Genomic DNA, 14,172 nt, shown 5'->3' with positions numbered 1-14,172 from the left:
TACATATAAATATATGGATGAGCAATGACAGAGCAGCAATGGCAGGATGCAGTTTACAGTATATACATATGAGATGAGTAATGCAATATATGTAAACATTGAAGTGGCATTATTAAAGTGACTAGTGATCCATTTATTAAAGTGGCCAATGATTTCAAGTCTGTATGTAGGCAGCAACCTCTCTGTGTTAGGGATGGCTGTTTAACAGTCTGATGGCCTTGAGATAGAAGCTGTTTTTCAGTCTCTCGGTCCCAGCTTTGATGCACCTGTACTGACCCTCGCCTTCTGGATGGTAAAGGGGTGAACAGGCAGTGGCTCGGGTGGTTGTTGTCCTTGATGATATTTTTGGCCTTCCTGTGACATCGGGTGCTGTAGGTGTCCTGGAGGGCAGGTAGTTTGCCCTGGTGATGCGTTGTACAGATTGCACCACCCTCTGGAGAGCCTTGCGGTTGTGGGCGGTGTAGTTTCCATACCAGGCGGTGATACAGCCCGACAGGATGCTCTCAATTGTGCATCTGTAAATGTTTGTGAGGGTTTTAGGTGACAAGCCAAATTTCTTCAGCCTCCTGAGGTTGTAGAGGCATTGTTGCGCCTTCTTCGCCACACTGTCTGTGTGGGTGGTCCATTTCAGTTTGTCTGTGATGTGTACGCTGAGGAAATTAAAACTTAATCAAGCCTACTACTGTTGTGTCGTCTGCAAACTTGATGATTGAGTTGGAGGCATGCATGGCCACACAGTCATGGGTGAACAAGGAGTACATGAGGGGGCTGAGCACGCACCCTTGTGGGACCCCAGTGTTGAGGATCAGCGAAGTGGAGATGTTGTTTCCTATCTGCACCACCAGGGGGCGGCCGTCAGGAAGTCCAGGACCCAATTGCACAAGGTGGGGTTGAGACCCAGGGCCTCAAGCTTAATGATGAGCTTGGAGGGTACTATGGTGTTGAATGTTGAACAACATTCTTATATAGGTATTCCTCTTGTCCAGATGGGACGGTGCAGTGTGCGGTGTGATGGCAATTTGCGTAGATCATTTTTGTTTGTGCGTAGGCAATAAATTAGACTCAAATTCTGCATGCATAGTAGCCTACTGTAGTGGTAGTAGTAGCCTTCTGGGCTCAAGTTTTGCACTAACAGATCCTCTCACTATCCACACCTGTCTTGGGGGCGGGGAAGGGGGTTATAGAGGATCTTGTAAATGTCAACCTCCAGTGACTTTTGTTTTTTTTTCTTACATGGACTCACACACCCTGTCCTCTCTCTCTCTCTCTCTCTCACTCTCTCACTCTCTCTCTCTCACTCTCTCTCCAGGTTTATTTTGGTCCAGAGAACACTGATGCTTCGGTTCATGATAAGTAATAAAGAACCTATAACATTCAGTATCTACACTTTAGTTGCCTTTACATCCAAATTCTCGGAATATAGCATAACGTTTAAATGTATCTTGCGGAATCAGGCATCCTACAACACATGCAGGATATCACATAGCCATGGGTACCAGAACATCACATGCCCCATCATGTCTCAAAGTCAGTGTTGACTTGGACTGAAATAGGTTCCCGGTACTCATTTTGGGTTCTGGTACTGTTTACATTTAGGTACAGGAGCTCCACAATACTTTTGAGATAATATTCTATAGGAGGAACAGGAGCTCAAGCAGGAGAACATTTGAGGTGCCCGTACTCAGCTCCGGTGAGCTCCTGTCCAAGTCAAGCACTGCTCAAAGTGTCATACTCTGAATATGAGCCCGCTTGACTTTAGACAAGTCCAAGGGCAGCTGTGGTCTTACCTTGGGAAAAGGCCAATTGATGGACCCACTGTTATCACTCGAAGAAGCATTGGGTTTCATCCCGTGTTCTTTCGACTGTTTTTCATTGCAACATACTGTCTTGCAGCCAAGCACAACCAATGCCCTGGAAAAAAACATTATTCAAATGTTCTCCCAAAGATTATAGCCTTTAAATTAAGATCATGTTAAACAGCTGGTTAATACAATTATTATCGAACGATCAAATCAATCGAAATACAAATCTTCCATTTTTTTTGTTGCCAAGATGCATCCAGTTCATTCCACACGCAATGTAGCCAAGATGATCACATCAATAGAGTGGTGGGTGTCATTCAAATGAATTTCCTGTTCTGTAATTTATGTTCGTGTCGATTGCGACAACGACCTTGGCTCCCCATCCATCTGTGGCTTGACATTCTGAAGGGGCGTGTGCACATGACTTTGTGTTCACGTGTGGGCGTGTCCATGGACCCTATAGGAACATAAATTGCGAGCGCACCTTGCCGACATTGTGGACAGAGCAACTCACAAACGGTACTTTTCAAAGATATTAACCTCTTTATGGCTTCATAGCCAACTTGATATTTAATAGTAGAATTATGCGTTGTTGTTTTTTTGTGGCAATTTACACTTCGGCAGGTTGAGTCCTACCTGGCGTTTTGAATAGATGTCTTGTATGACTAAAATTTGTATAGATGCAGGCTACAATGTGTGTAGATGAGAGAGAATAAATTAGCCTACGTGGCATGAATAGTTGAGTATTTTAGGTGAGCAACAATTTTGAGCTCTTTGAAATTATTCTAATGTCAGGTATGCATTGTGCAATTCTTGGGATTCTATAGATGCCACAAAATAGATTTGTATCTAACACTGCTAGATTCTTTCTATAGTGACTGTTAATCAGTGATGCTTAATGTGTTGTTGTACATAGATGATTTTAGTTGCTTATTCAAATTTTGCCTCATGTTCATACTGTGCTGGGCTTTGTAACACAAGTTAATGACCTATTATTTTTGTTTTACCTTCAGCGAACTAGACCAGATCAGGCAGAATGGTGAAGATTGGAATCAATGGGTAAGTTGCATATTTTATCTTTTAAATTATATATTTTAAAACTTAACAGGCTGCTGACAGGATCAAGTGACAAGGTAATACCCTGGGCGGCATTGCACTTCTGTACTGTACATTCCATAGGTGCTTGCTCTCAAGTTCATAAGCCTGACCAAACTGCTGGACCCTGCATTATGACTTATTTAAATGTTTTATTAAATTTTAGTTGGGGGTGTGTCTGCTTCTGTCACTGGGCAAATTTGGAGTATTTGAAATTGTATTGTCTTAAAGAGAACATAAGAACTCTCTGTTGACAGGATCGGGTCACAGGATAGACCCTGGACTGCATTGCACTTCTGTACTGTACATGCCATAGTCCAGGGTTCCCCAACTGGTGCCCGGCCTGCGGGTGACTTTTTTTGTGTTTTTTTTTTTTTTTGGGTGTCACTCCAAGTTTTCAAAAAAATATATGTATGCATGTTTGTTGTTGGACATAAGACTGTAAAAACACCAGAAAATCAGCTCCAAGTGATTTTACTTTAGGAAATCTGTTCCAAAGTATTCCCACGCATAATAGAGAGATATACAGTATGTGATCGTATACAAATGTAAGCAAGTTTTACTTCAATATTATATCCGTTTGGGCTTCTTGCAGTTATTTGTAATTATGTTCCGGGCCCCTGACCACCCGCTCAAGAAAAAATAAGCCTGCGGCTGAGTCTAGTTGATGGTCCCTGCCATAGGCGCTTGCTCTCCAATTCACAGGCCTGGGTTGTACAGCTTTCACTAGAAACGAAACAGAAACATACAGGCCGAAATGAGAAGGGACTACCTGAACTTGTCCAATGAATGCTTATTTTCATTTTTCGTTGCACTTTTTTATTGTTGCTATGGTGTGTTTCAACACCTCCCTGGTCTGGCCACTTACCATGCTCTTCTTATTTATGGTTTGGTTGTCACAATGCCTCTTTGCAGCACTCTTGTATCTTTCCTCTCCTCAGCTGTCACATTCCTTTATTCTACCCATCTAATAATATCCCGCTAACCTTTTCAGCTGAAGTTCAGAGGTCACAGCGAGACAGTTTGGAGGAACTCTTACACCGATCCTATTCCTCTAACCTTTTATTTGACCAATAGTCAGCTGTCACTAAACTGCAGGAAGATTAAAGTTTGTTATGATAGACCCTTTCCCAAAATCAACCTAACAGTTTTACTGTGCCCACTTGAAAAACGAAACGCTGCGACCTGGAGATTGATATTTCACTCCTCCTAAGTATGGAAACTAAATTATGTCTAATGACTGACTAAAAGGTCATGCTGACTGTTCGCAGTTCCAAAACGGTTTGTGAAGTATAGTATGATGTAACTTTGTTGACCAGAATTAAATGACTTGTTAAAGGAAATTGATAAGGTATTTTTTGCCAGAACACCTTACCAAAACCTTTATTTTTTTGCCTTGTGTTCTTTCTGATGCTTAACTCCTTTCTGATGAACTTTGACTCCTTTGCTAAGCCATATGTTGACCCTTGTGTGCAGGACTCATTTTTAGGTGTTGGTACCTGTGTCACATGGCTGCTGCCACCTGCTGGTATAGTGTGTGATATGGATTTGCTTATATATGAATTAAGACTGATTTTTCCCCTCTCAGATTTGGGCGTATCGGGCGCCTGGTGACCCGTGCCGCTGCCAAGAGCGGTGAAGTCAATGTCGTCGCAATCAACGACCCCTTCATTGACCTGGACTACATGGTGAACTTTATATAGCCTACTGCTTAATATACCAAAATATAGGTTACTGAAATTGAGGGAGAGATGTAAACATATTTTACCAAAGTCAGACCTTGAGTGGGTCAGTTTTATTTTTTGTTGGTTAAACTCTAGAAAAATCTCAGGTGCACAGGTTTACTGTTCTCATATTCAACACTTCTCTAAAGGTTGTTGTTCCATAGGTCTACATGTTCAAGTATGACTCCACTCACGGTGTATGGAAGCACAGTGAAGTGAGACAAGAGAATGGCAAGCTGATCATTGGCAACCTGCACATCACAGTTTTCCATGAGTAAGTGTTCTTCCTTTTCTTTACTAATGCTCCAGCTGCTTTCATTGGCTTATTTTGTGCATGGTGTGAAATGACAATGTTTCTGAGATACTGTGTTGTGCAGAATCAAATTGATGGGTTATATACTACTTCTGGCAATATGAGTATTTGGCTATCTTAAACATTCACGTTGACTTTTGGGAATGCCTTAGCAGTAGGCTAGACCATGTATACAAGGTATGTGGATATCCCTTCAAATTAGTGGATTCGGCTATTTCAGCCACGCCCGTTGCTGACAGGTGCATTAAAAAAAAATCGAGCACACAGCCATGCAATCTCTATAGACAAACAGTGGCAGTAGAATGGCCTTACTGAAGAGCTCTGTGACTTTCGATGTGGCACTGTACTAGGATGCCACCTTTCCAACAAGTCAGTTCATAACGTTGCTGCTGTGCTAGAGCTGCCCCGGTCAACTGTAAGTGCTGTTATTGCGAAGTGGAAACGTCTAGGAGCAACAACGGCTCAGCCGCGATGTGGTAGGCCACACAAGCTCAAAGAACGGGACCGCCGAGTGCTGAAGCTCGTAAAAATCATCTGTCCTCGGTTGCAACACTTACTGCCGAGTTCCAAACTGCCTCTGGAGGCAACATCAGCACAAGAACTGTTCGTTGGGAGCTTCATGAAATGGGTTTCCATGGCCCGAGCAGCCACCCACACCTAAGATCACCATGCGCAATGCCAAGCGTCAGCCGGAGTGGTGTAAAGCTCGCCGACATTGAAATCTGGAGCAGTGGAAACGCGTTCTCTGGAGTAATGAATCACACTTCTACATCTGGCATTCCGACAGACGAATCTGGGTTTGGCTGTTGCCAGGAGAATGCTACTTGCCCAAATGCATAGTGCCAACTGTAGAGTGTGGAGGAAGAATAATGGTCTGGGGCTGTTTTTCATGGTTCGGGCTAGGCCCCTTAGTTCCAGTAAAGGGAAATCTTAACGCTACAGCACACAATGACGTTCTAGACAATTCTGTGCTTCCAACTTTGAGGCAACAGTTTGGGGAAGTTCCTGTTTCAGCATGACAATGCCTCCGTGCACAAAGCGGGGCCCATACGGAAATGCTTGTCGAGATTGGTGTGGAAGAACTTGACTGGCCTGCACAGAGTCCTGACCTCAACCCCATCGAACACCTTTGGGATGAATTGGAATGCCAACGACGAGCCAGGCCTAATCGCACTACATCAGTGCCTGACCTCGCTAATGCTTTTTTTGGCTGAATGGAAGCAAGTCTCCGCAGTAATGTTCCAACATCTAGTGGAAAGCCTTCCCAGAAGAGTGGAGGCTGTTATAGCAGTAAAGGGGGACCAACTCCTTATACAGGTGAACCCATCCCTTCATTGCTATGGGAGTATATAGGACCCCTGTAATTCTAACCCTGATTTTTGTGGTATAATCCTAACTTCCATCTCTTTGCCATCTTCAGGAGGGACCCTTCCCAGATCAAGTGGGGTGACGCTGGCGCTGACTACGTTGTTGAGTCTACTGGTGTGTTCACCACCATCGACAAGGCCTCTGTAAGTACCGCTCTTCACTAGCAGTAGGAAGTAGGTCACATTGACAACGGTCTATACTTGAATTCTGTGAGGAGAAAATGGTTTAATACTTCATGGCTATAATATTGTGGGTGAGCAGTGAATAAGCACAATGCTGTATATATTTTCATGTTGTAAATTGTTTTAATCGCCTCCAGACTACCAATTTTGTTTGCATATCATCGGCTGTATGTGACTGAGCCAAGCAAGGCAGCCTTGATGCTGTGTATTTGTTACACAAACGTACCCTTTGCCCTCTCACCCCACCCACCATAGGCTCACCTGCAGGGAGGTGCCAAGAGGGTCATCATCTCCGCCCCCAGCGCCGATGCCCCCATGTTCGTGATGGGAGTCAACCACCATCATTACGATAACTCCCTGAAGGTTGTCAGGTAAGCCACTCCCCTCAACCATACCATTATTTTAAAGGAGCCGTGTGGCACGTACAAACAGTCCTGCCACATAGTGATATGTTACTTGTACAAACAGTCCTGCCACATAGTGATATGTTACTTGTACAAACAGTCCTGCCACATGGTGATATGTTACTTGTACAAACAGTCCTGCCACATGGTGATATGTTACTTGTACAAACAGTCCTGCCACATGGTGATATGTTACTTGTACAAACAGTCCTGCCACATGGTGATATGTTACTTGTACAAACAGTCCTGCCACATGGTGATATGTTACTTGTACAAACAATCACTGAAACACACACTCACTCTGTTCCAGCAGGTCATAAACCCTCCCTCTGTCTTACTGAGAATGCGAGTACGAAACGTGGCCTGAAAACATCGGGACAATATCGCTAGAGAGGGTGTTTGACAGATTTTTGGAACAGAACTGTTTTTCCACCATTTTGTCAAATTGTGTGTCCTCTCATTCCACGCGTTTAAGTCACAGGGATTTAGACCTTGTATTGAAATTCTATGGCAGCCGCATGTCTCTTGAGGTAAGAGAACAACAAATCAGACTGGATAACATGGAAAACTATTGGTTTTTATACAGGTTGCAGCTCTTTAAATTATTACTTTATGGCTGTGTGGCACAATGTTAAATGACAACGTTTGTGGCGCTGTCATATTATTACTGGTTCTGATGTGCCGCTTTTCTAAAAGGCAATAAAGGAAACAGCAAGACGAAACAAACAAGACATTTTGAAAGAACTGAGGTGGAGTTATGGGAAGGTTTAGACAGGACTAGGAGGACCGGTGGAGAGAAGTTCTAGACCCTGAGTGTAGCTGTAGAAAAGACCCTGTCGCCACAACTCTGGAGTTTGGACTGGAAGAATACACCAGCGGAAAGGCAAAGTTGTGTTGCGTCCAGGTTTGTTTCAGAGAGGCAGGATTTAATGTGGTTCAAAGGCGGGTGGAGGAGTGGCTTGAATATGCTGATCTTGTAGTCGGCGTAACAGTGGACGTTGAGTGTGAAGTGGCGTAGCGTCTTTTCCGAGTGGGCGCATGTTGATTTATTATTGATAATGATGTCATGTCCTCACAGCAACGCCTCCTGCACAACTAACTGCCTGGCTCCCATCGCCAAGGTTATCAACGACAACTTCGGCATCGTTGAGGGTCTCATGGTAAGAATGGATTCAAACAGCACAATTACCACAGGGACTGTGGCGGTAAAAAGTGAGTCAACACTGGTGGAGACGTCAATATACATGCTAATGCTTACAACATTCATGTTGCTGCTCTGCACAAGCCCTGGGTTGTGTTCCTTAGGGTACGCAATGGAACATATATTTTAAAATGAGGTTTTCTTATTAGTTCAGATAGTAACTTCCTGTTTGGTGCCTAATGAACAACACCTCGCATAGACTAACATCCATATCACTTGTTTCTTCCCACAGAGCACAGTTCACGCCGTCACAGCCACACAGAAGACCGTTGACGGGCCCTCCGGTAAGCTGTGGAGAGATGGACGTGGTGCCAGCCAGAACATTATCCCCGCCTCCACCGGCGCCGCCAAGGCCGTGAGCAAGGTTATCCCCGAGCTGAATGGGTATGAACCAATCCGGGGCCACTGGTTTCGTAATGGAGGTTTTACGACCATGGTGATAATGGATGGGATTTGTATCGTGCTTTTCACCCAGGGTGGCATCTGAATATTGCAAAGCTTTTACATTTCCCTAGCCCCATCCCTTGGCTGTATATCAAAACCAGGGCTGTCATTATTTTTTAAAATTCAATCCCAGAATGTAGATTTAACTGAACTTCATGACCCACAGCAAGCTGACCGGCATGGCCTTCCGTGTCCCCACTCCCAATGTGTCCGTGGTTGACCTGACTGTCCGTCTTGAGAAGGCTGTAAGTCTCCCATTCACCTCTTTCTGCTGATTGATGTGTTTTATTGAAATGAATGTTATACACAAGTAAAGCGACTCTGAATACCTAATTCCTCTTGCCCATGCTTCCAACCCACCGACAAGCTACCCTTGTTTTTGCACATTTCCTTACCTTCAACATAACATGCAACAGGCATTTGTCTCCATTTGGTTACATTGTTCTACATTTTAATGTTTTCTCCTGTCTGCCTCAGGCCCCTTATGAAGAGATCAAGAGAGTCATCAAGGAGGCCTCCAAAGGACCCATGAAGGGAATTCTGGGATACACGGAGGACCAAGTAAATATTTTCCCATTCCAAGACCCTGCTTGAATACTATAAAATGCATCATTCCTTCCATACTTCCAGAAATCTGATCTAGCATGATTTGATAGCTGTGAGTAAGGTTCTGTGTTGCTCTCATGTCAGTGATGACCACAAAGAAGGAAATAAGGAAGGATGCATTTTAAGAGTACATCAACAGGGCCCAAGCTTTCCTTACACTCATGCACTGAGCCTCAAGGTCATATGATACAATACCTGAGTTCAAACACTAGGGAGCAGTAGAGTGATTGTTAATTGGTGGTTCACTTCAGTTTTTCACATAATGAGCCTAAAGCCTGTTGCTCTCCCCCTTCAGGTGGTGTCCACAGACTTCAACGGCGACACACGTTCCTCAATCTTCGACGCTGGGGCAGGCATTGCACTCAACGACCACTTTGTCAAGCTGGTCTCATGGTATTTATCTATCTAGACCTACACCCCCCCAACACACACACAATCAATATTATAATTTTGTGTATTTACATACATTATAAAGACTCCTTCCTCTTGCTCCCTCTCCCATAGGTACGACAATGAGTATGGCTATAGCAACCGCGTCATTGACTTGTGTCTGCACATGGCACTCAAAGAGTAATGTTTCCACAACACACCTCCAACCCCCCTCCCCCATGGCCTCTTCCTTCTCCTGAACGGACATCCAAACAGTCCTCCGCCAGAGAAGAAACCAGTAAAGTCTATAGCAATGTTTTGTAATATGTCACACCTCTGTTCTGTTCAGAAGACTGAGTCTTATTTTTGCCTGCAGAATATTCCTGTCCACCTTAGTTCACAATAAAAGTAATTTGTTTCTGAACATTTTTTTTTTATCGTCTCAGTCCTCAGGCGCACATCTTGTAAATGCATGGATTGTTCAAATCCACGCATGAATTTAGATCTGTTTACATTTCATTTCTGTGAATCAAACTTGTTATTCAGGGTACGTTTCATTACAGCTCAACAGAGGCTGTAAAACTAAGCATTTGGACCATGAATGGCATGCTAAAATGTTCCCATTTACTCAAGTCTGAGTTTTAAAATGATGTTGACAAGAGAAGTGTAGACGGACTTATCTTGCCTATCAACACCTAGTGGAAAGTGAAAGTATACCGTTTCTGAGGAGTGATTGAGAGTTCTTCAGAAGTGGGTGTACCTTTTTAACTGAAACCATTTTCCAGATGGAAGCAAAAAGTAGTGCATTGTATTCTAAAGAAAAATGCTTGACTCCATATTGTTTTTGGTTCCTTAGAGAAACAGCTTACATGATGGCAGGAGCTATAGTCAGTGATGATTGGCAGATCAAGTCAATAGCTCAGTGCATTCAAATCACACACAGATCATTGCTCTTTAAACACGTGGCAAGGAACGAGAACAGGCAAAGAGACTATTGTTAATGTAAGTATTGAACTTTCTATGGGTTATTCATAACTGCCACTAAGTGTACATTTAAAAATATATATATTTTTTTACCACGACAGGGAAAACGGGTGCGCACTTCCGAAGAAAATAGTTTTCTGTCCAATCTTATTACTATTCACTTAACGATTAAGTATTTCGGTGCATTCGGAAAGTATTCAGACCTCAACTTTTGCCAAATGTTACGTTACATCCTTACTTCTGTGATGAAGTTTACAAATATGGTCAGTGATCAGGATGACAGGGATAGCAAGAGCTGAAATGTATTTATTTACCATCTCAGAGGCACTAGGAAAAATGTTTTGAGAATATGCAAATTTGTGGCAATTCCAAAGCAATAATACATGCTATAATATCTCATTTGCAGTTTTCAAAATAAACATGTAACTTATGAAAAATACTCTTGCTTCAAATCATCACCAATGTAAAAGATTAGAAGTTTTCCTGAAAAATAAACACTTTATTTTTCTCATCTGAATCCAAGGTGTTGCGTTTTGGGGATAAGCACGAGATCAGTTGTCTGTCCGATGGCGTGTTCGAATGGGCCTCGCAATCTCATATTTATCAGATGGGGAAATCGTAAATATTACATGAATGGGTTTGTCTTCGTCTTATTGCCAAAGTTAGATTGTGTTAGATTTAGCCTTTAAATTTGAAGGCTAAATGGGTTTTACATGCCCCATCTTGCGCTCTTTCTCTGTGTCTCATAGAGGAGGAAGATAATGTTGGGAAAACCTCTTCCAGCCCGACCACAGCTGCTCCTACCAATGCCACATCCACAAGTCAAAGCAAAGAAAAAGTCATGGCTCCTGTACCCACAGCCCTGCATGTTGAGGAGGAAGAAGCACTTTCCTCCATTCAAGGTCTTACTGCCTATGTCCACTCCCCTAACACAGGTCGGTCAAATTGACATTGTCACTGTGGAAAATGAGTGCACCCACTTAAAGGGGTAGTTTTCCAGGTTTTTACTGCAATCCTAATTGATTTTGTGTTCGAACAGGTAGACAAACATTTATCTTCCAAAAACGTAGTGATATTGTGGCAATATAATTTGGATTTAAGTATTTCTCAACAATTTTGAAAAAAAAATATATAGAAGCATGGCAGGCAGGCATGCATGCATTGCTTGCTTCACATGGCTTTCTGTAGAAAACCATCCCTTTTATGTTGATTGTTTCTGCCCCTTCACTTGTTCAGGACAGGACCAATGTAACAAAACAACCACTGACAAGATACCAACATCCATAACTTCAAGTATGGTTTACTAGAACAAAGACCACCACCACCTTTGAGAGAACACCATTTTCCTCAATTACAAGTCAGTATACACCATTCTACTAGGACAGTGACAACCACCATTGAGAATAGTGCAACATCCTCCATTTCCAACTGTGAATATCTCTTCCTGTTACACTTGGATGCATAAGTCTGATTTTAATGCCTAGGTCGATTCCTGTGGGGGACATACTGTACACACACAGTACACGTTCAAAATGCTATTGGAAGATGATCTTAGTGAATATTTCCTTCCTTCTGACATTTCAGTGGATGACAGGCCAGAGATTGACATTAGAAAAGATGCTGGGGTGGGATCTACACAAGATGCGGCAGGAGTTCATGACCAACAGCGATCTGTCCACAATAAGAGGGCGTGGCCTGTCAGCAAGTCATGCTCTTCTCTCCACTCATCCAAGTGACTGCAAGTACAACATTCAACACTTAACCTTGGATATATGCACAACTTTTATGTATGTGTCAAATAAAATAAATGTTATTTTCCCATATTTCAGCCGTCCTCGACCAAACGAGAGGAAATCGCGTAATGGAGCATCAGCGCTTGAGGATCAGCAACAACGTCCCTGACTTTGGAGGTCTTTCTACTCCAAGAACTCTTAGATTATCCCCAGGGAATTCTCATTTTTCTGGGGTCTTTTGGGAATTCCCCTAACCTCTGAACTCTTTCCAATACCAATACATGTAATTCACTTACGTTACACTTGTTGGAGAACTGTGCATTGAAATTACAACCATTATTAGGGATAATGGCTCATCTGAAAAGTGACGTGTTGGTTATTTCCATTCCAGTTTTATTTCAGTCTAATTCATTCTACATCTTCCTATCAGCCTTTGAAAAGGATGACCTAATAGACCTCTGTGCTGTATGTACCTGCATGTTGTTTTAAGGTGGTGTATAGCCAGTCAAAAGAAAACATCTATTCAAAGCCATGCTTGCTTCATTGTAATACATACATGTACATACATACACACAGTACCAGTCAAATGTTTGGACACAGCTGCTCCTTCAAGGGTTTTTCTTTATTTTTACTGTTTTATACACTAGAATAATAGTGAAGACATCAAAAACATGAAATCACACATATGGAATCATGTAGTAACCCAAAAAGTGTTAAACAGATCTAAATCTATTTTATATTTGAGATTCTTCAAAGTAGCCATCCTTAGCCTTGATGACAGCTTTGCACACTCTTGGCATTCTCTCAACCAGCTTCATGAGGAATGCTTTTCCAACAGTCTTGAAGGAGATCCCACATATGCTGAGCACTTCTTGGCTGCTTTTCCTTCACTCTGCAGTCCAACTCATCCCAAACCATCTCAAGTGGGTTGAGGTTGGGTGATTGTAGAGGCCAGGTCATCTGATGCAGCACTCCACCACTCTCCTCCTTGGTCAAATAGCCCTTCCACACCCTGGAGGTGTGTTTTGGGATATTGTCCTGTTGAAAAACAAATTATAGTCCCACTAAGCGCAAACCAGATGGGATGGCGCATTGCTCCAGAATCCTGTGGTAGCCATGCTGGTTAAGTGTGCCTTGAATTCTAAATAAATCACTGACAGTGTCACCAATAAAGAACCCCAACACCACCTCCATGGTTCACAGTAGGAACCACACATGCGGAGATCATCCGTTCACCTACTCTGTGTCTCACAAAGACAAGGCTGTTGGAACCAAAAATCTCAAATTTGGAGTCATCAGACCGAAGGACAGATTGGTGTAATGTCCATTGCTCGTGTTTCTTGGCCCAATCAAGTCTTTTCTTCTTATTGGTGTCCTTTAGTAGTGGTTTCTTTGCAGCAATTCAACCATAAAGGCCTGATTCACGCAGTCTCCTCTGAACAGTTGATGTTGAGATGTGTCTGTTACTTGAAGTCTGAAGCATTTATTTGGGCTGCAATCTAATGAATTTATCTTCTGCAGCAGTGGTAACTCTGGGTCTTCCATTCCCATGGCGGTCAGCATGAGAGCCAGTTTCATCATAGCGCTTGATGGTTTTTGCAACTGCACTTGAAGAAACGTTCAAGGTTCTTGATTGACTGACCTTCATGTCTTAAAGTAATGATGGACTGTAATTTCTCTTATTATTTGAGCTGTTTTTGCCATAATATGGATTTGGTCTTTTACCAAATCTTCTGTGTAGCACCCCTACCTTGTCAAAACACAACTGATTGGCTCAAATGCATTAAGAAGGAAAGAAATTCCACAAATGAACTTTTAACAAGGCACACCTGTTCATTGAAATGCATTCCAGGTGACTACCTCATGAAGCTGGTTGAGAGAATGCCAAGAGTGCGCAAAGCTGCCATCATGGTAAAAGGTGTCTACTTTGAAGAATCTTAAATATAA

General features: G+C 42.7%; 1 protein-coding gene across 1 annotated transcript; it reads left to right on the top strand.

Moving 5' to 3' along the window:
- The first annotated feature begins 2,215 nt into the window (after positions 1 to 2,215).
- Positions 2,216 to 9,932, top strand: LOC112264824 (glyceraldehyde-3-phosphate dehydrogenase). Its single transcript, XM_024441685.2, has 12 exons — positions 2,216 to 2,321; positions 2,816 to 2,861; positions 4,486 to 4,585; positions 4,786 to 4,895; positions 6,355 to 6,445; positions 6,740 to 6,855; positions 7,967 to 8,048; positions 8,322 to 8,473; positions 8,700 to 8,778; positions 9,011 to 9,094; positions 9,435 to 9,532; positions 9,644 to 9,932. Exons 2-12 carry the CDS (start codon positions 2,839 to 2,841, stop codon positions 9,711 to 9,713), a joined length of 1,005 nt encoding a protein of 334 aa, XP_024297453.2. The 5' UTR covers positions 2,216 to 2,321; positions 2,816 to 2,838; the 3' UTR covers positions 9,714 to 9,932.
- The last annotated feature ends 4,240 nt before the right edge of the window (positions 9,933 to 14,172 follow it).

The sequence above is a fragment of the Oncorhynchus tshawytscha genome, linkage group LG13 (genome assembly GCF_018296145.1).
Source record: "Oncorhynchus tshawytscha isolate Ot180627B linkage group LG13, Otsh_v2.0, whole genome shotgun sequence".
Lineage (NCBI taxonomy): Eukaryota > Metazoa > Chordata > Actinopteri > Salmoniformes > Salmonidae > Oncorhynchus > Oncorhynchus tshawytscha.
The sequence above is the reverse complement of the archived record's forward strand: the minus strand, read 5'-3'. Positions and strand labels throughout refer to the sequence as shown.